The 26,851-nt window shown below is 50.6% G+C and overlaps 1 protein-coding gene and 1 non-coding gene across 8 annotated transcripts in view; both read left to right on the top strand.

Annotated features, from left to right (window-relative positions):
• Positions 1-18,890, top strand: part of MICAL3 (microtubule associated monooxygenase, calponin and LIM domain containing 3) — a 195,359-nt gene extending 176,469 nt beyond the window's left edge. For 3 of the 7 annotated variants that reach the window (XM_046011559.1, XM_046011558.1, XM_046011557.1), the window contains 6 exons: positions 78-188; positions 1,439-1,532; positions 12,600-12,665; positions 15,177-15,276; positions 15,457-15,530; positions 15,628-18,890. In XM_046011559.1, the coding sequence (XP_045867515.1) occupies positions 78-188; positions 1,439-1,532; positions 12,600-12,665; positions 15,177-15,276; positions 15,457-15,530; positions 15,628-15,812 (630 nt within the window). In that variant the 3' untranslated portion in view covers positions 15,813-18,890. Of the gene's footprint in view, positions 1-77; positions 189-1,438; positions 1,533-6,502; positions 6,554-12,599; positions 12,666-15,176; positions 15,277-15,456; positions 15,531-15,627 lie in introns of all 7 variants that reach the window. The other 4 variants (XM_046011560.1, XM_046011556.1, XM_046011555.1 and 1 more) reach the window with 2 other exon arrangements.
• On the top strand, positions 4,583-4,773 carry LOC123947678. The gene has a single exon (XR_006819776.1). It is a non-coding gene; the product is annotated as a U2 spliceosomal RNA (small nuclear RNA).
• Positions 18,891-26,851: the final 7,961 nt, after the last annotated feature.

Below are 26,851 nucleotides of genomic sequence, written 5' to 3'. Positions count from 1 at the left end.
GCTCCGACCGAGGGGAAGTGCTCTCCGTGCCCAGGCTTGCCACACGTGACTGAGGAAATCTCCCTCATTCTCTCCAGCCAAGAACTTACACGGAGGAGGAACTGAACGCCAAGCTGACCCGGCGTGTGCAGAAGGCAGCTCGGAGACAGGCCAAGCAAGAAGAACTGAAGCGGCTACACCGAGCCCAGGTAAGATCACTGGAGCAGCCACAGCTCCTGAGTGGGAAAGAGCCTTCTCCCCAACATGCTTGTCCTTGTCCATGACTCGGGAGGGTAAAGAGGATACAGCAGAGGTAGACGGGGTGTCCCTGATATCCTAGAGGACAGCCCCAATGTGTCAGGCCACAAGCCTCTGGCTTGATGAAACCGCAGAAACCTTGTTTTTATAGAGTTCTTGATAGAAAAGGAAGAGCCGGGCTTTGAGTTCCTTCCTAAATTCCTTGCTCTGGTGTCATCCTTGTGAAGTCAACTAGTTCAGTTGTGAGGACTGTCCTCAAGAGGCCATCTATGACCTGTCAGCCTCTGCTGGGCCTGGGATTTCCAGGTCAGAGCTGTCCTCCAGGCTCAGCCTCTGTCTTCAGGCCTCACAGAACCTAGACCATTCCAGATTTTCTTTCTGAAACAAAAAATAGTTTCTTTTATAAAGTATTACAATAAGGTGTTGTAATGAGTTTGTGTATATATAGTTGTATTCATATTAGTACATTAATCAAAAGCTGTAAACAATGAAAAACATTAACAGCAAACCCAAATACCAAGGTATTTCTCTGAGTTTTCATGTTTAGCAAGCATCAGAAACCACCAGTCTTTTAGTCCTTTTTTGAACATTATTCTGTATCCACATTCTCTGCACTGATTGGATCCCTGGATTTTATTTCATTTTCTGTATGCCATTTTCCAGATACATGTCATGGGTGCTGCTTTGGGGGTTGAATGTCCTTCCAGTATCCATAATTAGTCCCCCCATAGCACAGGGAAACTTCTCACTGTATGCTTCCACACAGATTCTAGCACACTGCTCCATTCTGGATTTTTCTTTTAATCTTCCGGATTTTTTTTTTTTTTTACCTTTTTTTTTTTAATCTTGCAGTATGCTCTAGGAACCCCTACTAGTGCTTTAGCAACCTCACCGTTGGCAGTACTTGGGATGCAGTACCTCAGTCCCTGCTGCAGGGGCTGACATCACCTCCAAGGTCTGAGCCGCCTGCCGAGACATGGACACCTCACGCTGTGTGCTTACTAACGACAGGCCCTGGGGGATTCAACGCAGTGGGGCTTCCCATCCTACTCCAGGCTTAATGCCTGTGGACTAAAGCCTTTCCAGCTTTCAGACCTAATTTGTTTTTTTCCCTGTTTGTGTTTGTACAGTTTAGTTGTCCTCCTGAAAGCTAGGAGATGAGAGAAAGTGGGGCGCTCACACTGTTCCGTTTTTCCCATAGATTATCCAGCGGCAGCTGGAGCAGGTGGAGGAGAAGCAGAGGCAGCTGGAGGAAAGAGGGGTTGCCGTGGAGAAGGCGCTCCGTGGTGAAGCAGGTATTGTCTGGGTCTCCTTTGTGAGGGGGTTTGTTCCTAAAGGAAAGGCCCTGCCCCCACCCACCCATGGTAGGCTACTCTTTTGTCACCTCATGTAGAATTCAGCTGGGTTCAGCAGGGTTCTCTGGGGCCCTTCATCACCGAGACTGGGGCTTCCTATTAAGCAAAAGGAAAGGAAAGCCTCTCCGTTTGGGACTGCCCCAAGGCCTGGACTTGTTCTTCCGCCCTCAGAGGGTTTGCTGTTGATCTGTAGAACAACTCTCAGTCTGCTTCACGTGTTGATGGAAGCACTGGGCCTCCTCCTCTCTTCTTCCTCCTTTCCCCCTCCCTGCCTTCGTTTCCTCTAGAAGAAAAGAGCTGGGAATGAGGGACGCTGTACCACAAGGAGCCATCACAGAACTGCGCGAGTGGGTCCCCCAGCCGGCTTCCCACGCCACCTCCTGTGTGTAGCTTTGTGGGCTCCCTCTCCCACTCAGACTGCACAGAGAATGGGAGGACACGTGCCCCGCAGAGCCCTCACCACCTCCTCCAGTGTGAACCCGGGCTCTGTATCTCTCAGAGGCTGGTCACTTGGAGCAAGGGACAGGCTCGGGATGGTGATGAGCCAGCACTAGGTAGACATGGGAATGGCTGTGAGGGCCACATACTCAGTGGCTGCTGTGGCCAGGGAAGAGCTGCGGAATGTAGTGCAATCACCCGCACTGTTCATCCAAGGAGCCTGTGAGGTGGGTTCAGCACAGTGGGGCCCACAGGAAGCAAGAAGGACCTGAGTCATCCCGGGTTTCAAGGGCCAGGAAGAAGCCCTATTGGTTCAGGACCTTCAAACCACTGGGCCAGCCCCAACTATAGGCCCAACTCAGGCACGGAGTGACTGATCTCTGCTTTCTCAAGAGTGCATGAGTCTTGGTCCAACCTCTGGTTGGGGAAACCTCCCTGTCTTTGTAGAAAGCACAGGCCTCCAGGGTTAGCAATCAAGGCGTGAGGCTGGGGGTGAAGAAAGGAGGTGACCTGACTTTGCAGTAACCCCTTATCCCTTATCCTAGCATGGCAGAGGGACAGGGCGCTATGACTCCTGGCAGGCAGGCTCTCTGTAAACTGAAGAACCAGTAGGAGGCAGCCAGGAATGGGGCCAGTTGCTGCCCCATCTCGGATCTTACTGAGCTGACCTCACAGGACATGCCAGATGTCCAGATGAATTTGTAGGGTTCTGTGGATGGGTGGGAGCGAAGGTTCAGGCATAGAAAAAGATCTTTCCGGGCCTAGGTATTGCAGCTGAATAGTTGACTCAGTGATAACCTTCAGGTGAAGAGATGGCATGGGGAGAAAGATGAGGATGTGATGTTCTTGGTTTTGTGCCTTACCTGATGCTGGAGTTACTGCTTGAAGCCTGGGCCACCAAATGAGATGCAAAAAGTTGAACCACTGAGCAGCCTGTAAGCCAGAAGCCTGGGACGTGTGACTGCAAGGCAAGCGCTGGCCCATGTTGATGAGTGGAGATTCGGGTTCACCTCAGAGGGTCTCCAGGCTTCCAAATGAAGCTGTGATGTCCCCCGCCATCCCTGTTTTGGCTCCCTGTCCCGCATGTGCTTCCTTGGCCTCCTGAGTTAAGCCTCACCACCCAGAGGGAGTTAGCCTAAGCCCAGCAGGGATGCCCTCCCCAACTGTAATAGGACTCACAGGGCCCTACCCTCGTGGCTTTCTCTTCTTGCAGATGTCAGGAGGGAGCCTTCTTATCCTTCCCCACAGATTACTTCTGTGAAGATGGAAAATGAGGGATAGATCTTCCAACACGTGTCAGAGTAACTCCGTAGGCTTATGTACCTCCATTTCATTATTAGTCCTCCATTTCATTCAGTCCTCAAGGAAGACAGCCTGTGCTGCCTCTTCACGGGGTTCTGAGGTTCAGGTGGGCTGCCCCAGGGCTGATGGTTTCCGCAAAGCACTTGTGTACTTGTTGGAGGCTGTGCAGTTCGAGACTGTGGCATTGCTTCAGTTTCTCTAGAACAGGCCATGTTACTCAAGCTGCTGACTGCCAGGGGGTCATAGAAACTCTTCCCTTGAAGACTGGTTATGCGAGCTTGCCAAAATTTCCCTTTCTAGTTGTTTAGATAAATACCTTGCCATAAAAATAAACAACCAGGATTTCATTTAAGTCAGTGGTTTTCCAACTTCTTTCAAATTGTGAGTTTAAGTTTAAATCAAAAAGAACCACTCTGGAATGTTGATGAGCACCAATTTGGAAACACAGGTTAGAGAACTGCATGTGATAATAGGTCTCAGCCTCTGGTCCATGCCCGGGGCCAGTGTAGAGAACATCCTGACACACACAGGGTGTTGCCGGAAATGGCAACAGTGTTTGAACAGTTCACTCGGAAATCTCAGGATACGTGTGGTTTAAGTTGCCTCCATCCCAGAAGCCGAAGGTGGGAGCAGTAGGATTGTTTACACAGTTGACTCACTACTAAATCGAGCAGTGGTTCATACTCCTTATAAAGAGTAAATCTAGAGAAAGGCTCCCAAGCGTGCAGTAAACGCAGAAGCCAGCTCTGCTGTGCTATCATGGCCTGGATGTTACCCTCCTCCAGGACCGCAATGTGACAGGAGCTGCTCCGACAGGCTGGGTTTCCCTGCAGTTTCCCTGCACAATGGCTCCCCAGGGTGCTGCCCCATACAGCTGTTTGCTCTTTGCAAGCCAGAACTTAAATAAATACATACAATAGCCTCTTCCCTGACACATTTTCAGGGAGTACAGATCCTTGCACATGCAGGGCAGAAGAAACTTGGTCCTGAGAGCCTCAGAAAAGCTAGTTTCCCTGATAACACAGATGGACGTGTTGATGGTCTTCAGTGGGTTAACGTCAGTATATCAGACTTCTGAATGTGATGTGTCTTATGTAAGTTTTAAAGGAGTTCAGTGTATTTGCAAGTCAGGTAGTTGGGAGACCACTGGAGTAGCACTCAAAGAGCCCGAGGGTCTCACAGAACCGTTTGAAAACCACTGTTCTAGTCCAAATTCTTATAAGCGAAGCTATATCAAAACACCTTCATCCATTGCTTCTCGGCCTTTTGGCTAAGATCAAGTGTAGTATCTGTTCTTATCAGTTTAATATCTGATACGCCCTCTATCCGAGGACAATATATTAAATGGATTTTTGGAGCAGGGAGATGGAATAGGAGCTTGCTCTGTCCACTCCACGCATCGACCTGGTATTGCCATATTTCCAGGAAGGGTACACCCCCTCAGGGGTAAAAAAAACAAAACAACAACAACAACAACAAAAAAAAAACCTTCATCCAAATACAGATTTGCCCTATTTTTAAAGACAGAATTTGGTAGCTCCATTAGATTTCCCCATGAGGCATTTGGGAAATTCTCAGGATATAGCAGCTCCTACCATAAGAATGTATTTCCAGACATACTTTTTTCCTTTTCTTATTTTAAGCACCTCCCTTGTAAGACTCGCCTCTTGTCAGTAGTCCCAGTGGCCCTGTTCCTACTTGGCCAAGATCATCTTTGAGACTGAACTCTGACCATTGGCCGTCCTTTCTCTCCTGCTTCTGCATTCCATTCCTCTTGTTAGTCTGGTTGCTCCTGGCTGAGTCCTTAAGGAGATAATCTCAGCTGAGCATGGCAGTTTGGAGTCTCCAGCCATGCTGGCTGGCCCCTTTCCTGAGGGTGCACAGTTAACTGAGCCTGCCATCCCGCCTCGCTCAAGGCACCCCAGCTTCCGTAGCTCTCTGAGGGGCCAGGCTGTTAGCCAGGCTGCCCTTCCAGAAGAGAAATCTGATGCGGACCTGCCATCCATTGAGAGACTGCTCTCAATTTGTCTAAGGCTCATGTGTATCTGGACCATAATGTTTAGGTTCAGAGCCTGTAAGCCTAGGGCAGCGGGGGTTTCTGGGCTGGAGTACTGGAGAAGCCCTTTTTGTTTCTGGAACCATGTTGCAAGTTTTATCTACTGCATCAGCCTTGAGCACGAGTTGAAAAACCATTCCAGGATTACATTCTACTTTGTGGTATGGCCATTCTTAAAGGGGGATCCCTCATGTGGAACAAAAAGCCGTCAGGATCAGCATGCAGACTGAGAGATCTGGAGGCAAAGGGTAACGAGGTGCAGCTGCCTTTTGTTGTATTCTGCATTTGCTTATGATTCTGGGAGGACAAGGACTGCCCAACCAAGCCCAGCCCCTCAGCAGTGCCCAGGCTCTGCATCTGGAGCATGTGAAGAAGGCAGCCTCCTTGCTGAACAGCCGCGTGGAGCTGAAAGGCAAGGAGGGCCTGAAGCCGGCAGACCTCCAAGAGCCTTAGGGCAAATAGTGACTTCTGCTTTTAAAGAGAAGCTGGCTGAAGTTGGGGCCTAACCTCAGAAGAAACAGGATCTCCTTCATCTCAAACCTGTCCAGTAAAAGCGGTTCCGCAAGGAGTTTGATACGCTGAGCCATGGGGTCACAGGTGAATTCTTGGGGGAGCTCTGACTGCTTTTAAACCTAAGGCTTGGTGACCTTGCAGAGCTTTCCTAGGGTGTTCACATCTTGCCTTCGGCCCCTCAGCCTAGGGCTGCTAATATTCGAAAGTAGTAAGTAGCCCCTGATGTACCCTTGAATTTTTAAAAAGTCTTCGTTAGCTACAGTTGACTTCCAGCAGGCCAGGACTCCCAGCAAAGCCAAGGCCTTCTGTCCTGTCCTACCTGCTCAGAGGTACGGACAGCAGCCACGTGGTTAATTGGTGGTTAACTGTATCACCTATGGGTTTAGCGAGCTCTCCCTTCCACCACCAGAGAGTTTACAGCCACAGCACATGTGTGTGTGTGTAGTGCACTGCCAGAGAGATGCATGCTTTCCAGCTGTCTTTCCCCCTCTTGCTGCATCTCTGTGTTTTCTGTGCCTCATGTCATTGATTGCTTTGGGTCTGGGGGCACAAGAGGGTTATCTGATCCAGTAACTCTCTCTTCACCAATTCCTTGTTGTAGACTATTGGGGAGAGTCTTATTACAGTGACCTCATCGACTTGCATCTGGGTGGTATGTATAGCGGCGTCTGTTGCTGGCACTAACCCTGCTGACCCCCCTTCCCACCCGCGGTCCCTGGTCCCTGCTCACAAACAACAAGAAGAAATCAACCCAATAACCAACTGGCAAAAGCACAGGCCCTTTTCCAGCTCATACTAGAGCAGCGTGCTGGATCCTCCGCATTGTCCAGAGGGAGATTTGAGAGTGCCTTTGCTTCCCCACATTATTTTAGTTTTTTATCATGGAAGTTCACCTGCCCTTACCCATCTGTGTCTCATCTGCATCCCGGTCCCTCTGATACTGTTTAGTCGTCTGACAGTAACATACATGCTCACGCACTCACATGCATTCATTCTGGTTCTCCCTCTCTTTCTTCCGCACCCCGCCCCCACCGAAATGTGGCCTCTGCCCTGATCTCATTCTCATTCCTTATAACTTGTAGACATCACATCCAGTAGGACTTTCCCTGCCACTCATAACTCAGAAGCCAAACATGTAAAGAATTCAGCCTCACCCGTTTTCATGAGGGTGTGTTCATGTTTCCCCTAAAAGATCCAAGTGTGTGGGAAACGTGTCAGTTGTGATTTCTGCCCAAATTCACTGAACTTGAGGCTGTGTTGACAGATGGCTGTAATAATGTCCCTCCTTCCTTGCTGTGTCATGGAACTTATTTGCTGTTCTTTTCAGTGAACATATGAAAAGTCTAAGGCAGTGGTTCTCAAAGTGTGGGCTCTGGACCAGCAGCATCAGCAACATTACTTGGTAGCTTACTAGAAAGGCAAATTCCCCAGCCCTACCCCAGATCTTCTGAATCAAAAACTCTAGAGGTGAGGCCTGGTTCTCTGTGTTTTAACAGACCTTCCAGGTGATTCTCATGGCCCCTAAAGCAGGAGAACCACTACCTTAAAGGAATTCACGATTTTTGAAGTCTTGGCTACACAGAGCTCACCACTTGTTTTAGATTAGAGTGATAGTGAATCCATGAGTCTCATTTCTAGACTTTGGGCAGTTTTGTCAAGAGGAGAGCCAGGCCGCTTGCTCCTGAGGTTAACCAGGGGGAGCCTCTGGCTCCTGAGATGGGCTATCCGACCTCTTCACCTCCCCTTACAGGCTCCTTGCCTAGAAGTGGTCTTAAAACAGAAGAACCAGCAAAGATGATTCTCTGCCATTTTTTTGCCATAATCTCACCCTTTTAAGAGTCACTTTGTGGTCCATTCATTTACAAACAAACGGCCTAATTCTGTGATCCCTACTGTATGACAGTGCCATATTCTTAGAGAATCTCAAGCACTAAGGGAACAGGCTCTTGGCTTCAGGTGGGTTGGGTTGTTGCTCATCTCTGCTCTCTGTTTTCCATCCCCAGGGTGCCACAGATTCCCACCCCTCTGCAAACCCCCTGAGTGCCCAGGGCTTCTGGTGTGTTCAGAGACTTCATACTCATGGCCACTGATGTTGTAAAAGGGCTGCTGCTTGCATTCCACTTAACAAATCCTGTTTCCTGTCTAATAGCCTTAACTCCTTTCCCATCTCCTCCTAACATGCCCTGGGGGTGGGGGGCAGTGTTTATGTCAATCCTAAAGGAATCTCCAGTGTCTGAAAGAGAGTCTCATTAATTCAGAATCTCCTGGAAAGAACTGTCAAAACCTATTTCTTTACAATTATATTCACCTTGCCTCCAGCTCAAGATCCTGTTGCCACACTGATCACCTCATGTGCCTAAAGTTTGGTTTTCTTTAACCCATGCTTGAGGGATGAAAAATGCACTTGGCTGTTTTCAGTTCTCTGTCCTTGCCTTGATAGCTGCTAGCCTCTCAGGTTTATAATTCCAACAGATTTCAGGGGAAAAGGAAGTAAGTAGAAAAAAGAAACCCTGGGGTATCTTCTGAGTTATAAAATACGCCACCATCAAATGCCTTCTAGCCCCTGCTACTTGGTTCTCGTCAACTCAGTACTTCCTCTTTTGCCAGCTCAGTATGATTTCAGTGTTAAATTTAGACTTCTCTGTGGTTCCACTCACCACACAGAGGCTGTTACCATCCAGCCAATGAAGCAGGAAAGAGCCATCCATTCTGAAGGTAGTCCTTTATACCCCAGGCACAGAGCGAGGACCTTCTGGCCCCTGTTCTTGCCCAGCTCCAAGAGGAAAACAGATGCCAGAATTAGGTTCCTTTTCGGTTTTTGCTGATGCTTCTTAAAATACTTGGTAATATTCATTGTTGGGGGATGGAGGGTTGCCCTTTTGAAATCTGGTGCCTGAATTGTAGAGCCTGATTGCTTCTCTACTCTTACATCCCCAGAAGGCCACAGGGCAACCCCATTGCTGGACCCAGCACCAATCTTAGTTCTCAAGTTGGATGAGACAAAGCTCCAGGCAGTGTCCAGGTGTTGAAAATTCCATACCTTACCCAGAGGAGTCCAGACTCCTGATCCCTGGCCCACATTCTGCCCAGTAAACTCTATTGCTTTAGTAGGATCTTACAGTGGCTCTCAGCTAACTATTTTAAGGTTCCAGACCCATATTAAAAGTCTTTCTGGGGCACATGGGTGGCTCAGTCAGTTAAGTGTCCAACTCCTGATTTCAGCTCAGGTCATCATCTCAGGGTCGTGAGGTCAAGCCCCACCCACACTGGGCTCCATGCTGGGCCTAGAGCCTGCTTAAACTTCTCCCCCTTGCCCTCTGCCCTTCCCTACCCTCACATGCATGTGCACTCTCTTTTCCAAAAGACAAAAAAGTCACTTTTTGAGCCACAGAGTATAGAAAATAAAGATATCTTCTTCAAATAGCTGAATCTTGTGATTTCAAAAGACACCATTAGAAAAACACATAGTGAACCATGGACCAGAGAGGTGACCCCAAGTGACCTCACTCCCCTTCCCTTTTCCTCTCCAGACACTGAGCAGGCTCTCCCTAATTGGTCCACCCACCATGTTTTCTTGCACTAGGACAGATAGATGACTGGAAATCCTTAGATAAAAATGATCTTTCTTCAAAAGAACTTTCAATTTAAAATATATACCTAATTTCTCATTTTTGAAGATTTCCCCACCTGTATGTGTCAAAGGGAAATTGAAACAACAGGAATGGTTTAGAAAGGTAACAGAAAGGCCTGAAGAGTGGTCTTTCATTGTTGCTGGATAGAGGCACAGGGAGGCCTAGCTCAGGCCTGCTCACTTCCCTCCCTTCCTGTTTTATTTGCTCTCCTTAATTTGATGTTGGTACATTTTTTTTTTTATTTGTCTGTTTGGTCTGCTCATTATTAGCCTTGCTCTGTTTTTGCTTAGGAACTTTAAAATTCTTAAGATTTCAAATCCAGCATTCTGTGTGTGTGTGTGTGTGTGTGTGTGTGTGTGTGTGTGTGTTTGCAAGTGTACATATTAGATCTCCATTCTTACCTGTTATTTTCTTTTTCTTTGGTGGGGGGCTTCATTTATTTCCCAACCTAGAGATTCATTCTACACTGAGTTTTTATAACACATCTTAGCCCTGGCTATGTATGTAGACTGGGGCTACTGGACCAGAAGCCTTCCATGCTATTATGTTGCGTGCTTACCACTCAGCAGCATTGCAAACCAGCCAACGTGATTCCCTCTGGGTTTGGAATTGGCCGTGTCATCCTTGTAGTGCAAAAGCTGCCTGTCTCAAGTCAGGAGCATGGCATTGATACTGAGGAGTTAGAACAGGCAACCGAACATCTGGTTAATCTTACCTTGCTTCAGGCTACATAACCTCAGCTACACAGAAAAGAAAATCAATGAAAGCCTCATTCCTTATACCTGAATCACCAAGAAATTCTCCCAATCTTGGGCGTTCTACAAGTTTAATCTGGTAGATTGAGCTTGGACATGAAAGGTAATGCCCCTGATGTACCTTACCAAAAGATAAATAACATTCTGGTGGTATCTGTAAGCATGAATTGTATAAAAAGTTACTGCTACAATGCTGGGTCAGCTATCCACAGATAGAGTGGCATTACTGTCAAAAACCAGGCTGAGAAATGAGAGCTGCCCCCACCCAGGCAAGATGACGGCCACACAGGCTGCCCACAGAGACAGGCCCAGGGCTACCATAGCAGGAAAGTGGAACCACGAAATAATGACCAAGAAATAAGCATTCCTATGTCCTATCCAGGACACCTTGGAGCTTGTTTTTTTTAACACTTGCTTTCCCTGATGTCCCCTTTACTAATTTTATTTTCAAATTTCTGTCTGAATATCCTGTTAGCTCTTATTGTCTTCTGTATTGGAAAGGGTGTATGAGGATGTGGTCTACATAAAAGGAACTAAAAGTTACATTTTGTGATATCCAGAAAGTACATATGAGCAAGTACATGGGCTCCACTATGTTGGCTGTGCGTCATGTCCCCATCCCTTGCTAACAGCTGTGGACACCATTTCACCCCACATCGGTCTGTCTGCATAATGCCAGTACCAGGAAGCCGCAGACATTGTTCATCGCCATTGTCTTACTTATCCAGGTGTTCTGAGCACCAGCATAGCGTCTACACTTTGAAACAAGGAAGGTTGGATATGGATCAGCCTGAGCAGAGAAAGGAGCCCTTCTCCCCTCCCCTAGTGCATCAGCTGGTCACAGCCACGTTTGTTTAGAACCCTGGATGTGATCAACATGATAGACACACATGCACACCCACAAACAAGTCTCTGGCTTTAGTTTTGAAGTTGTACCTGACACCAGATTCGCTGTGCACAAACCACTATGATGAAGGGTTAAAAAGAAAGGGAAAATGTGGTACCTGCGTTTGCAAAGCAGAAGGGCTCCTCAGCCACTAGGTTGTCTATTGGGCTTTCCTGTTGACTGAAACAGAGCTATTTCTTAAACCCTGTTCCAATCCTAAAACCACCCCTGCTCCCTACAATCCTGAGGCCGTTTCTCTCAGCCTGTGTCTCCTGTGTGCCCTGGTGGTTCTGTGATGGTCCCTTGATGGGCTTCTCTCCCTCTCCCTCTCCCTCTCCCTGAATAACTGTCAGGTCTCCCTCAGTCTTAGGCATGTCTCTCTGCGCCCTGTCTTTTCTCAGTTGCCCCATCCATGACTCTTACTAGCATTGTTACTGTGAGTTTTCAATATGTCCTGTCAGCTCACCCCTTTGGTCTTTCCGAAGTGTGACAGCCTTCCCCCAGCTGTGCTGTTGGAGTCCTCTCTGGAGATTCTGGAGATGGAGGGGCAGAAGAAAAGGGGGTGGTTGGCTCTCCCTGGTACATGGTGGGGGGATATGATGTGGACCAGGGGAAGTCGCCTCTGTGTGGATATGTTTCCCTCAATTTGTCCTGGCTCAGAATTCACAGCACTGTAGAGTCGGCCCTGGAAGCCCTCCCCAGATGAGGCGCTGCCTCCATAGACTCAGAGCTGCTTTCTGGAGGCCTGGTAATCCAGTAGTGGCAGACCCTTCCTCACCTGTGACACTTCTCCAAGGCCAGTTGTATATGGAGCGCATGAGTCTATGGTGACATCTTAGAATGTTTCACACGGGTCTGGTTGGTGACATGAAATTATCACCTGCAAACCTAGGAGCAGTGCTGGGCACAGATTTAATCATGGACTGTTCCACAGAGGTAGGCTGACCAGTCCCAGGGGCTTTGGGCATTTTTGAGGAGGGAACCCAACACCTAAAACCCAAAGGCCACCATATGATGGTATCCCAATGTCACCACCCTCACAGTAAGGAACAGAGGAAGAAGGAGCAACCCATTCAAACCCAGAGCCTCCCACCATGGCCAGGAAGCACGTGCATTCTTTTTTTAAGCCAAACGCCTGATGCCTGGGTCTGCCCTTGTTCAGTTTCCATGCTGAAAAAAGGACTTAATTCATTTGTAGACTTTGTTTCCCTTGTTTCTGCTTTTCCATTTCTTGTATTTTTTTTCTTTTCCTCCTGTTGTTCCTTTCTCACTTCTTATGCTTTTTGTCCTCTGCTTGTTTTTTATTTCACCTTCTCCCTGTCCCTCTCCACTTCCAAACTCCTCTTCCTCCTCCTTTTCCTCCTCTTCCTTTTTGTCTTTCTTCGTCTCCTCCTCCTCCTTTTCCTTGTTTGGTCCTTTTTGAAGTTGAGCCCAGTGGCGGGACTCCACGGCGTAGACCTCTCTCCTTCTGCCCTTGCTGTGTCCAGGAAGGTAACGTAACTCCCCCAACCTCATCCCCACTGCCTCTCGGCGGTCATAGCAACACTAGTCAAACAGGGACCCAAAACCCAGCTATTTCTCTTTTTCTCTGACACTCGATAGCCTTGTTACAAAATTCCATGAGTATGTGGCAGTTTCTTACAAGGTACAGTATCCCTTTGACTGTCTTGGGGAGGACTGGGGTACAGAGGGAAACCAGAGAGCCTCAAGGTACTGGCCTTTCAGGCTACCGCTGAAGCATCCCATGACGTTGTGCCGCCATTCATGGTGGGACTTCTCAGACTCAAATCGAGCGGATAGAGGGGACACACGGGTGAGGAACCTCCTACCTGTGTGGCAGAGATTTGTATCAGTGGAGTCGAGGAATACTGTCCTTACAAAGACTGGTCTACAAATGCCCCCAAGTTCTTTTCCCCAAAACAACAAAAACAAACAAACAAACAAAAACCCACTAAATGCAAACTTCTCTACCCTGTGTCTTGCTGAGTGTGTGTGTGTGTGTGTGTGTGTGTGTGTGTTTTTAAGTTTGTCTGATTTAAAGTCTGTTGTGGTGATAAGATTGTTGTTGAAAAGGCATGTGGGAAGGGGAAAGGGGAGTGTGGTCATGACTAACCCTTGCTAACCTCTTAACCCTGCTCTTCATGGCGCTCACATTTGACTTTCACCCACCCCGCCATATACCTTTGCTCATCGGCTGTGAAAAGTCTCTACCATAGCTCATGAGCAGTGTTCAGATGTCTCCCAGTGGAATTTTTGTCCTTGCTCATGGGGAGGCGGGAAGGAGGGAGAAAATTCCCAGTGCACTCCCAGCTTGCCGCACTGGACAGCTTGCATGCCTCAGGGCTCCATCTTCCATGCCATGTGGGCACACTGTGCAGAGACGCTCAGAAAGGAATGCATGGAACTGAGCTGTGGGCTGCTCTAAAAGCCAAAGGACCAAGTCTATTGGGTCGGGTAAGGAGAACTTTTGTCCCCAGACACTCCAGCACTCCACGGAGGCAGGCTCGGCTGGTCAGGAGGGAGTTTCTGCCTTGCAGAGTAGGATTCAGGGACAGGCCTCCACCTTGGGAGCACAGCCGCACATGTACCTGGGCTCTGTGCACACACTAACCCCCGCTTGTGTGGGTGCTATTCGTTTCTGCCTCTCCAGAGTGTGGCCCCCATTGAAAGACTAACTGGCTTGGGCCTCCTGCGTGTCAAGCAAACAACACAGCAGAGAGTTGTCTTTGAACAGTGTGCAAGGAAGTCAGGTGGGAAGAATATAGGAAAACAGTGAGTAAGGAGCTTGACAGAGGAGTGTTGTCCCTCCTGAGAGTGTATTCCATATGTTTCTGGATCTGATCTTTACCAGGATAGGACATCCACCCAAGTGAGTCATAAAATGGAAGGCACTTGGAAAGATCTCCCAGTCCAGTGCCTCTTAACCTGGGACCCACAGGTGAACTTCAGGGAACCCACGAACACCCTGAAGTTCTGTATAAAATTGTTGGACATGCAGACATGTATTTTTCTAGGAAGCTTGTCCCTGGATTTCCTGAGATTCTCAGAATGGTTTGATACACAAAAATATTGAAGACCGTTGATAGAGTCTGTCTTTTGCTTCAGGCAGGACCGCACTATTGCCGTGAGCTTCTTTGTGCTCCAAGGAAAAGGAGTTTGTTCTCTCCTTGGGTGGTCTGATTCCTTGGAAAGTTCTTCCTACTATTCTGCTGTCTCAGTTAAGCTCCACAGGATCAGGCTGCCCCTGATGGAGATGGAGTTTTCAGCTATGTGTTAGTGCAGAGCACTAGCCCCAGAAACTGCTGCTGACGTTGGGTCAGAGCAGAGGACACTGCCTGATTTCCTAGTGGGTGTTCTCTCTGCCCTTGGTGAGAAGCCTGACAGCCATCCTGGGAGGTACTTCTGCATGTACCATGCAGGATTCCTCAGGGGACCGTTTTTCAGGAAGCCCGATAAAGCCACAGTTTGAGAAAAGCCATCTCCCTGACCGGGAGCTAAAGAAACAGGCAGGCATCAGTACCAGCAGCCCAGACAGGGGCAGGAGCTGGGTCAGTGAGGGTACCTTCAAAGGAGGGGTAAGTGCAGTTTATAAACTTGCATTTGCCTGGTTCACGAGACTGGTTTTCCTAAAACAGATCTAGTACCCAGCAAGTACCATACAGATAGGAAATGAATGGGGAAAAGGGGGAGAGAGAGGGCAAAGCACTTCAGACCTACCAAGAGCAATCCATTGAGCAGGAGGGGTCCAGACAGGCTGGAATCAGGTTCCTGAGGGGCTGTGGGCTGGGCCTGGGAAGGAGAGGTGGAGACGCAGATTCTGTTAGGCTCTGGGGCACCGCGCCCCCCTTCCATGGCTGTAGGCAAACTTTGGACCTGGCTTGGGAGTGTTCCGGCAGCATCCTGCTCGGCTCTCTTTGCACATTTGCCCCTGTGTGATGACTCCTGCCGGCCGGGGAAGACGGCAGACACTTGCTGCACCTGACGCACCCTCTCTCTTGGCAGGCATGGGCAAGAAAGATGACCCCAAGCTGATGCAGGAGTGGTTCAAGTTGGTGCAAGAGAAAAATGCCATGGTGCGCTACGAGTCGGAGCTGATGATCTTGTGAGTGGCCTTTGGGTGGGGACCCAGCCAAGGGGGGCCATCAGCTCAGCCCCTGTCACAGCAGGAGTGCTGCTGCTTCCTAATTTAGGGGATGAGGAAATATGGCCCCGAGTCACTGTGCTTGTCTCCCCCTCTCCTCTCCTCCTCCCTTCTCCCGCCCCCCCCACCCCCCACTGCCAGTGCCCGGGAGCTGGAACTGGAAGACCGGCAGAGCCGACTGCAGCAGGAACTACGGGAGCGGATGGCAGTGGAAGGTAAGCGGGGAGCAGGGCTGGGGGCCACCCAGGAAAGCTGGGTGTGGGCCTGCTGCCTCCTGGCCCTAGAGACCTAATGTCTTTGGCCACTGCCCAGATCATCTGAAAACTGAGGACGAGTTGTCAGAGGAGAAGAAGATCTTGAACGAGATGCTGGAGGTGGTGGAACAGAGAGATGCCCTCGTGGCCCTGCTCGAGGAGCAGCGACTCCGGGAAAAAGAAGAGGACAAGGACCTGGAGGCCGTCATGCTGTCCAAGGGCTTCAGCCTGAACTGGTCCTGAGCTCCAGCTGTGCTCCGGCTGACTGGTCTGTGGCATCCACCTGACCCAGGCTGGGTTCTTCCAAACCACCCGGATGAAAGATCTCTCAGAAGGCCTGGCACCTCCTGGGAGTTTACATGCAAATGTCTATGTGCCTCTTGAAAAGTGGGTCAAGGTCTATGCTCTGGGGAACCCCAGGTGAAGATGATTATCTGAGGTGGCTCAGCCTCCTTGGAAGGGGCCCACCCTGACTCCCTGCTCCAGAGAGAGAGAGGAATATGGAGCATTTGACACGTGAAGTGGGAAAAAAGAAAACCTGCCCGCTCCCCGAGGCTCCACGGTAGCTGGTGCTCCTCCTTCCACAAGAGGAGACAAGAGAAGGAATCTGCTCCCTGTCTGTCAAAACCATAGCCACCAGAGTGCACCTCCACGGAGCGGAGGGGGCGGCGATCTTCTTCATGCTTCCTGAAGCACCACCAAAGAAATGAAGAGGACACCCTGGTAGGGGGGACAAGATGGGAAGCAAGCCCGGGAAGGGGGGCAGTGGCCTGCTGGTGAGCGCCTACCCCAGCATCACAGGGGAAGCTGAAGATGGGCTGGCTCCCGAATTCATGTTGCAAATAAGGAGGACCCAGGAGGGGTCTGCTCCCCGGCCCCCTGCACCGCACACTGGACCCCTCGTGGCCAGATGCCCCAGGCCTCTCTCTGGCTTTGACCTGAGGCCTGTGGACTGCTGCATTCTGCTTTGAATTCACAACAATTTTCACACTGGAAAATACTGACTTTGGGGGACAGGATGAGGCTCTGCATTTCTAGCCCCCAGTTGACAGACAGGCGTCATTACTGTTCAGCGCCTCACGTCGGGGTAGGAGATTATCTTTTTCCCTGACATTTTTCCTGTGTTTGCACATCGAGATGAAGCTGTCAGCCTAGCAAGATGCTCAGCCGCTTCGGACCCTTTTTGTCAATTAACTTATTTTTTTAATACTTGAAAAGAAGTAACTGCATTTTTATATCTTTACTAGAGACACTGATCACTTGGCACCCAATGTGGGAGTGACGGAGGTGTCTGCCGCGTCCTCCTACACGGTCCCATCCCGACCTGACTGAACACTGTCCCAGCCGTCTATTTATTAGCCTTCTTCAGAGTGTCACTGACCCAGTTGGCATCAGGGAGCAGCTGAGACCCCTGCGTGGTTTTTTGCTCCTAGCTCTCCTGTCCCCTCCTGTACTGGGTGTCCGCCCCTCCTCCTTCACCCAGCCCGCCCTCACTGTGGTACCAAACTTCGTGTCTGCACCACTCATTGTCTAAGGGTACATTTCAGCACTGTTGGAGGCCAGGCCAAAGGGCACAGATGCCACTCGCCTCTTCCTGTTGACCCTGGCTCTGAAGAACCCATTTTTTTTTTTCTCTGTTTTGGTGCCAGGGTTTCACCTCCCCTCAGCACATTTATTGTGAAAGGTGAGCCCTTTTCCAGGCTGGAAGTGTGTGCCGGGACCTTGTAATCCAGCTGGCTGCTGAGAATTCCCTCAGCCCAGCCTCACAGCCAACCAGACAGAGATGCAGGTGTTGGAATTGAGGTTGGTCTCTCACAGTTGACTCCACCCCAAACCTCCTGTGTACCCCGATCTTCATGGAAGGCCAGGGATAATGAACACCACGGAACTGGCTCCTTGAGTCAAACTGCTCATTTCTCATAGTTGAGCCAGAGACTGACATCGTCTGGCTAGCTCACAGAGCCACAGTGGGGAAGACCTGGTGACTGACAGGCAGTCAGCCCAGGGAGGGTTCCTGCCCGGGCAGGGCCAGTCCGGAAGTGGCCTCTGGCGGACTTCTGGTGGAGGGCGAACAGAGGCCTGGCAGCAGCTCTTCAGGGCAGCCTAGATCAGGTGTCTGCACCGACCTTGGCACTTCCATGGGAGCCCCACCATGCCTCAACTTGAGCCTTCATTCCTAGTACAAAGGAGCAGAGAACCTATCTCACTCTTCACTTTGTCCAAAAGCTGCCATGGCTCTCCTGTGGAAACGCAGGAGGGGTGCTGCTAGCAACCGTCACAGCTCTGACTCCTTCACTTCCTGTTTTCCGATGAGGTGGAGTGTCTGCAATTATTCTTATTCTTAACAAGGCAAGAGGAGGGTGTTCTAGATTCTCCCTTTAAACCTCAACCTTCCAGTAAAATTGAACTTGAGACAGGACCTTCATCGCCTGTGTGGCCTCGTCCCTAACCCTCTTCACCTCCTGAATGCCACCGGAACTAGACCAGCCCCCCAGAGAGCCGCCTCCATCCCTTGTGACTCCTGCAAACCCCAGAACAAGGCAGCGCTATGCCAAGTGGCGGCTGTGGGATGGGGCCACAGGGAAATGCTGTTAGTGGCAGGAACACCACACGGGACCATGAGCCCCCGCTGCCAGCTGGGACGGTTAGCCTTTTAATACCCCTGCATCCCTGTGAAAGCACACACAGTGACCTGCGATTACTAGAAAGGGGACTGAAGACCTTCCAGAGAAGCTTCCAAAATCCACAAGCCTCCAACACGTGCCCTGGTTCTCCGCTCTCCACAGTGTTCCTTCCGGCTCCTGCAGCGCACATTTCCTTTAAAGCTCCTGTTTTATAACCACTAGTTTGCAGTTTACTTTAGAACCCTGGCGACATGCTGCATGAAATGTTTTCCAACTCTGGAAATGCATGCAGCTCCAGGCAACTGTTCTTCCCCAGATTGAAGTCCCCTTGAAGGCAGGCATTGCAGGAAATGAAATGCCAGAGCTTGAGTGAGCCCAAACACAAGGCCGATACGATGGGCAACCAGCTCCCCATCACCAGAGGGAAGGCAGCAGGCACCTCCACTCCTGAGTCTGCGGGCCTCCGTGTGGGGTTCTCGCCCTGTTTGAGTGATGTCTTTAGGCCTTTGTCCCCAGAAACCATCTTCCAGTTGCTTTTGACCAGCAATGATAGGTTATTCTTTTTCATTTCAGAAGAGAAGAAATTTTTCAGTGGGGCAGGAGTTAGAGTTCAAAGGAAAACATTTTAAAGGTGGTAATAACCAAGCTGCAAAGGGGAATGGGCCACTTTCTGCACAATAAAAGTTTTTCAAAGAAATACAGAGTGTATTTCTTAAGTCATTTTGCCAGACTTGGCCGTGAGCTGGAATGTAGTTCCACGTTCCAGCACCTGCCTTTTTCAGGTAGATGGTGTCCACGCAAGTCATTTAGATGTCTGGCACATGTATGAGTGTGTGTACAAGCTTGTTTAAAGAACACAACTCCATATTATCCTGGCTCAGCCATCAACTGATTGATTTCTCATCATTTGAGAAAATGCCTAAAACAACTTAGTGTGGTAGACGCTGTTCTTCAGAACCAGGCCCCAGTACCCTCTAAAAGAGAAGAAGCATGTTCTGTGAAAGTGAGAGTCTTCAAGTCGGCGTGGTCCTGTGCCCCTGGCAGCATTCCTTGCCAGTCCTGCTTCCACGCCACCTCGGCCTCTGTCCTTTGACACAGCTGACCAGGGAGCTCAGTGGCATGGGGTCAGCAACCTCCGGGCCTTAATCATTTAGATGAGTCGGTGTCTACGAGGACATTCAGCATAGGATCTTGGAGAGATGATATCACCCTTCTTTGGACTGGAATCATCCCCAAGAAATTAAAGGAAACAATCCCGGCCAGCTCTTCTCTCTTGGCTACAAGAAGCCTCTTGGGTTTGTCTCCAAATGGAGACACATTCCAGCTCTTTTCCCCTCCCTTGGTGTGATGACTTTGTCATCACCCAAACAGCTAATCCCAAAGGCACATGTCTCCCTCTGGCACAGTAACAGCAGCAGGGAGCAACCAAATGGCAATGGGTGGAGGTGAGGGTTGTCTAGCCTAGAGCCAACTGCCGTGGAAGCCGGTTCCCAGAGCCTTTCAGCTTTGTTGCCACCTATCCGTCTCTGACACAGACGTGGACATCTCAGGCAGAAAAAAAACAGAACTAGGTCGAGTGTACATTCTGTGGCCATGGTGCGTGCCATAGCCATATGCCTTGGGGAAGGCTGGAGTTCAGTAGTCACCACCTGTGCTGATCTCAGTCACCTTTTGTTCCCCAGAGGGGCTTTGATTAGAGTTGGAAACAGGCAGGATTTGGCCTCAGTTCACAGCAGCCCCAGGTGGCAGGAGATTATGATTGCTGGTTTTAGGCAGGTAACCAGAAAGGAGACTGCCCAAGCCCCCACGTAAGTGCCACCGCAGAAGCACATCCCCTCTTTCCTTCCAAGAAACAACCAGGTCTTATGGCTCTGCAATCCCTCCTGAACCCTGAAACTTCCTGGTCCCTTCTTAGGAATCAGAGTGAAAAATAGCAAATGGAGAGAATGTGCCATTTTATTTGATAAGCTGGCCAGACTGGCCCTCTTAACGGAGACTCACCCCCTCTTGTTGGGTTACCTGCTCGGAAGATTCCCCCCAGCATTGCTCAGTGAAGAGGGTAAGAAACCATCAGCCCGGGGGCCAGAGCTGCACCCCGGATGCTAAAACAAAGAGCCTGATAAACCAGGTGCCTAGGGTCACACAGGCCTTTCATGGACACTCCCAGATGGACCTCCTGTCGCTGCCGAGCTTCACCAGGTAGCATTTTGTGACAGTACCACTCCTTGTGTTCCCCGCCCGGAGGAGGTCTTGCAGGTGGGGCTCAAACAGGGAACCTGGAGTCCTGGCTTCTGTGGGTAGGCCCTGTGTGCCGGCTGCCTCTGCCTGGGAAGCCACCTGTTACTGAGACCTATGTGGAAGAGGAGACAGCGTCCCACAGTGCATGCACAATTCATGCGCACATACACACACACGAGCACCTTCCTTTTCTTGGTCAGCATGGCCTTTCTGAACCAGAGTGGACATCTGGCTCTAAAGGAGGCTGGATTTAAGCCTTTGAACCCAGAAAGGACTAGCCTGGAGCGTGGAAGACCTCGGTTGTATGGACCAGTCTCTGAAGTAGGCAGGTGGAGCATTCTGCCAGACTCAAGAGAAGGGGTGTTTGGAGTCCCCAGTGCAGGTGTGACGCTGCCTCACACAGCTTGTGAGATGAGAAGGAGGTTGCTGGTGTCTGTGTCCACATGTGAGAGAGCAGTAAGGAAAGGTAGTTAGACAAGATTAAGGTTAGCATTCAGAGATGAGACTTGTTCCTGTCTCTTCTCTGACTTCAAAGGAAGCCTGAAGCTTATCATTGAACTGGTGGGTTCTCCCTCCTTGTTAACCAGCCCACAGGATCCACGGCAGAGCAAAACATTGAAGGGTTTGAGATTCTTGAATCGGGGCCTTTGTAGATGGACAGACATCTTTCATGATAATAACTAATGTTGAAGGAAGGCAGTCCCAGCTCCTCTAGGGGCTGTCTCCTTCGGACCAAGGTTCATCTCACATCAATCTGGTGAGCCAACAGAGTTGTGCGTTCATTTTTAATTACTTAGAATGCTGGGCTGAACCTTCTGTTTGCTCTCAGGAACTTACCTTACACAGTACAGTTGCTATAGGGCAGTGTTCACAGAACCTTCAGCTGGGCCGCTGAGGGGTGCTCGCCTGAGGCTGGACAATGCTGAGCCTGAGTCAGCACTCGGTGCCTTACTGGGAACAAACCAGCACTCTCAGCTCAAGGGGACACCCCACCTTTTCCCTCCTGCCTCCTACAGCCACCAGCCACCTCCACCTTCATCTTAAGGCAGCTCCACCAAACCTGCTCTCCCCACAAGGGCTCCAGGGCACATGTCTTGGGTCCCTGGTCTTCCAGAGTCATTATCAAGGATAAGGGATTCATCCAGGTAAAGGCTAGGTTATGTTAGTGTTACAATGCTGATCGAGAGCCAAAAGAACAAGGGTTCATTCATACACGACCAGAGGCAGCTGGCACATCAAGCAACGAGAAAGTGAGTGTTTCTTAGCAAAAAGGCCCGGCTGCATACCCAAGTTTTGGCACTGTGGCCTTCAGGTTGTCTCCCCAAGAGCTTGTTACCTGTGGGGAAAAAACACAAGCAGCACATAACCCCCAACGGTCCCCTTTCCTCAGCTGTATTTTATTTAACACTTTTTATAAACTTTTTAAAGAATTAAGTACAATTTTTAAAATGTAACCAGGGCCAGACTTACTTGGTGCCATCCTCCCAATTGGGACAGAATACTGTTTCTGGCCCTAGTAATTAATGTCTCAAGTCTTCATCACCTGTTAAGGTCACATGTAAAAACCTGGGTGGGGAAGGTCATGCCTGAGGCTGAAGAATGCTGGCCTTGGGTCAGCATTTGGTGCCTTATACCGGTGGAAACAAACCAGCACTCAACTTGGGGGAACACCCCCTTCTTTTCCCTGATGCCTCATCTACAGCCCAGGGATCAGAGTTGGTAGAGCCTTAACTCACCCCAGAGTGATTGTCTCTTCTGAGTGAATCACCCCGCCATGGCCTGGGTCCCTGTTCTTGGAAGATGCAGAGAGCAGCCCCAGGACCCTGCCAAGTTTTCCTATGGGAAGATATTTGGAAGAAGCATCAAGAAAAGACAAGTCTAAAAAAAAAAAAAAAAAAAAAGAAAAGACAAGTCTTCTACAACGCCGTGCCGGAGGAGCGTGGGGAGAGGGGTGTGCCCGCCGAGCTGACTGCAGGGCTTGAGGTCGACATGTACACTGAGTTCAGGCCTCTGTGTGTGAAGAGCCATGCCCACCCTGTTCATGAAGTTTAGAGTCTTGAGTGGGAAGGAACGAGGGAAACAAGTAGTAACTTTTCTTCAGTTTGGTGTAGGGGAGTGCACATTTACCCTCCAGCTGTTTGCACTCCTGTGGCCCACAACCAAAATAAAGTCCGTCATTATTTTTTTCTTTTGTGTGGAAGAGGATCATTTCTTCCCTTCTTGAGGTGCCCCCCGCCCAGCCTATCCTTTGGCGGGGCATGTATCTGTGGGGGTGGGGTGGGGGGAGGGCAGGGAGCTGTGTTGCTGCTTGTTACTCCTGTCTCCTCCCACTCATCCCCACCCTCCACCCCATCCCACCCCGCTCCAGTCTTTCTACCTGCCCCCACAACTTTGTTTGGATTGGGGGGGAAAAAAAACAGCTAGGAGAATATTCCTGCCTCTCTTTCCCTTGATCTTACTATGTATCTTGAAAGAAAAGAACAAACAGAAAAGGTGTCTTTCTGCCCTAGCTGAGGATTGCACTTGCCTCCCCCCGCCCCTCAACATCTGCTTTTCATCTCTGGGTGAGCATGGGAAGTTTCACTGCAGCACAGTGGCGGGGGTGGGGTAGCCGGCCTAATGGAGAAAGGGTACCTTTGCTGTTGGAGAAGGTAGGATAGGAGGGGTCTTAAGGACAATAAAAAGAAGACATGGATTCAAAACCTAGCTACGTGATCAGGAAACTAGGAACCTGATGAAGGAGAAGGGCATCGATGGGTTGACCCTGGAGGAGGCCTTAATCAGCAGAATGAATTGGATGGCACTGAATAGAGGGGAGGGGGTGGGCCTACTGGCCTCTCCAGGGTGGGCAGCCTGGCAGCCTGGCCCCTTGCCCACCCAGCCTGGGGAGTGCGTGCATTGATCCCGAGGTTGTAAGTTCAAGCCCCACATTGGATGTAAGGATTACTTAAAAATAAAATCTTAAAAAAAAAAAGTAGAAGCCAGTGAAGAACTTCTTGTATAAAGCAAGTAGAAGCAACAGAACTTTCAGGCCTCCTACCCTAAACTCCATACTTCTTTCTCCCTGGAGAGGAATTCCCCAAGGATCCTGAGGGGGAACAGAGACTCTCTGTGGATTGGGCCATGATAGCAGGAGCAGCTGCCTGCTTCTCTCCAGGGGGTGGTGGCTGAGTAGAATGCTGACAAGTCTCTTCCAGCTGAGGTGAGGATGTGCCCCTGGACCTGGCAACTGAGAAGGGCTTAAACATCAACAGATGTGTTTGGGCCTTCTCACGGGCCTAGGACTGATCTTGGATTTGAGAGCCCAGAACTGAGTTCAGCCGGGGAGTCTGCTGTAGTTTCCATCACAGCGAATGGTGTCTGCAGAGCCCCTCCGGGCAGCTCTATGGATATGCGTAGTCCCATGGATTTGGAGAGTTCTGCTGTTGAAAACATTTCCCATTCATTTTTCCCACCAAGCCAATACAGTAGTCTTCCCAGCCCCTTCCCTTTTCCCTTACGCTCCTCTAAAGGTGATCCCAAGAGTCTTTTTCCCTTCTTTCCCCCACCTCCAACCAGGAAAAAGTTCTTGATTGGAGGCCACGTGACTGAGTGAAACGACCGCTGGACCAGGAGTCAGTTCTGGCATCTGGCCGAGCATGGCCACTGCCTGGCTGGCTGAACTTGGATATGGCTCCCCAAACCTATTTTCTACGCTTGAAACGAGAAAGTCACCTTCACTCTCTGCCCCGTGAAGTGTTTGTGGGGCTGCGAAGAGATCAGAGATACTGAGTGCTCAGAGTCTTGTGGGCCCTGTGCCCTTCCCTCTGTGGCTGCTGAGTCACAGTGGCACACCAGTCACCGGAGCCACAAAGAAGCGCTCCCCTCCACATGTAACCCGGGCCCTTGCCCACAAGCAGATGTGCTGGTGACCCAGGAGGGGGGGAGGTGCTCCTAGCCTTGTGCCTGTGACAGGAGCTGGCAGCAGCTGCTCGAAGTCTGCTCTCCCGGAAGTGAGTGACGACACCTAAAGCTGAGTGTGTCATTGGCAGGAAAGGATGTCACGGGGTTGGATCGGATGCCAGAAAGCCAGCGTAGGAATAAAGAACCAGAAACTTCTTGTGACGTGAAGCAGGTATCTCTTGCCTTCGTGATTCCAAGCCCGGCTCCAGCTCTGGTGTGCCTGGATCCATCGCAGTGAGCGTCACGGCCCTCCCTTCAGACAACACCCAATTCCACATCCAGTGCTCACACGCTCTGCCACATGGCACTCTTCACCTGCGTCTTTGAGCAGAATTCTGGACACTGATCCCTCTTCCTCAATATCCCTCCCTCTGACAAACTGCCATGTAAAACATTCAAACCAGTCATATCCAGGCCCCTACTCCACTCTGGGGCCCCCACGCCATCCCCTTGGCTTGGTGGGATTCAGCCAATAGTCAGTGAGCTAACTTCAGGAAGAGCACGTGACCTAGCCAGCCCTGGCGTTAAACGATGGAGGATCCAGCTCTTTGGCAGAGTCAGCCCACCTTCCCCAGGAAACTCCTGTCTGCCTCTTCCCCCTGGAGCCCATTCTGACCAGATCCAGACTCTGGAATGGGACATTCCGGGTTCTCTAGCCACTTGGGCCTAAGGGCCTAAGTCAGCCCCCTGAAAGCCTGCTATGAGTCCCTAATTGGGAGCCTCAGTGGCAATGGTTGGTTGTTGACTCAAAAGAAAGATCCAGGGGAAAGGCTGCTAAGGTAATACTGGAAATCCCAGACTGCTTGTTCAGCTTTTGTCCCGAAGCTGGGTCAGAGCCAGCCTCTCACAGCTTCCCCTGGGCCGTATCTGCCAATACATACCAGGCAGGGCTGGAGTGGGTGGGGGAAGCGCCCGATGTTTTCCAGTGCTGACAGTCCACCTGTACTAGACTATGGGTATGAACACAAACTTGGCCCCACAGGCCGGGGTCCTGGAGGTAGCCTCCTTTCCCCTCTCCTCCAGCAGGAGTTTTTTGGTGTTCCTCCCTCTAGACCCTCCTGCCTTCCAAGCCCCATGTCCTTCAAGGCCCAGAGCCTAGACTCTGTGTTGATGAGAAAGCACTTGGACACTTTCCCTCCCAGGCACAGGTCTGCAGCTCCTGTCCCCTGTATACACAAGTCCAAGGACAGGGGAGTCATGCCTCTGTGGAAACCACTTCCCTACTGCCTAGCACTTTCCTTCAGCTACCCCCGGGTCTCCCACATTGGCCTCTCTTACAGTACCTTAACCCCACTGTCTGTCCCCACCTGTCAGCCCAGGGCCCAGCGTGGGTGGTGAGCCCCTGGCCTGACCTATGGTGGAGTCCCGAGTCGGGCACAGAGCAGAAACTCTGAGCTACTTACTCACTTGGGTCTAGAAATAAGGAAATAAGCCAGCTGTCATGTTCTTCTTGCCTCCGTTAGTCCGGCTGTTGGTTAAGAAAGCCCTGGAGGGCTCATGTGCACCCAGCCTCCAGTCCTATCCCAGAGTGGGGACTAATGGACAACTAGCTGTGTTCGTGGTATGCTGAGCAGTGCCAGGGCACCTCCCCACCCCCGAGGTCACACCCTCACCTCCCGTTCACCACTCCAGACCTCTGCTGTCAGATTCTGTTCCTGAGGTGAGGGTGATGGGGGTGTCTGGGATGGGAAGAGCCTTGACTTCACGGCTTCAGAGTTTGCTGGGTGCATCACAGCTGTGGGCTTTCATGAGCACTGGGAAAAGAGGAGGAAGTGGCATTTGTGGGCTTGTAGAAACCCTGACGCTAAGATTGGCACCTCTGGGGAAGCTAGGCTTGGGGTTGCTTATGGGAAGTGGGCACCAGAAGGTAGAGCATGAGCCCATCTTGCCATCCAGATCCCCAACCCCATGTGGACTTGTCTCTGGGGGATGTCAGAGGTTCTGCCTCCTGCAGTTTGAGGGGACAAGATCCCATCAAAGCAGGCACAAGAAATGATTCGGTCAACATGCATGTGCAATATCCGGACACCAGGAATCAAATGCAACAAGGCAGCCACAGGCATGTGCTCTCAGAGCTCAGTTGACAAGGCCCAGGAGCACTGGTCTGCCACCCTTCTTCATCCCTTCAGTTTCCAGGGCCAGGCACCTGAGGTCTATTGAGAGCTGAGAGGCAATACTGGGCACCAATCCTGCTGGGAAATGAGGGAAATGAGAGACACCTGGAGAAGAAGTTCATTATCAAGTCCAGGTGTGTACAGGGCAAACCAGTGAGGGAGAGGCTGTGGAGGCAGCTCGGAAGATGACAGAGGAAGGAAGGGGAAGGGGGTACAAGCAGGCAGTCCCTCTCCTCTCCTTACTTCCTCTTCGTGCCCCTTCAGAAACCCCAGCAATAGAGCTCCTACTCCCTGAACCACGTCCCTGCACCCCGGCCTCGGACTCCCAGCCAGGAGCCTTCACCTGCACAGAGATGCTCCGGAG

The sequence above is a fragment of the Meles meles genome, chromosome 7, assembly GCF_922984935.1.
Source record: "Meles meles chromosome 7, mMelMel3.1 paternal haplotype, whole genome shotgun sequence".
NCBI lineage: Eukaryota > Metazoa > Chordata > Mammalia > Carnivora > Mustelidae > Meles > Meles meles.
This window is presented reverse-complemented; position numbering and strand designations above follow the sequence as displayed.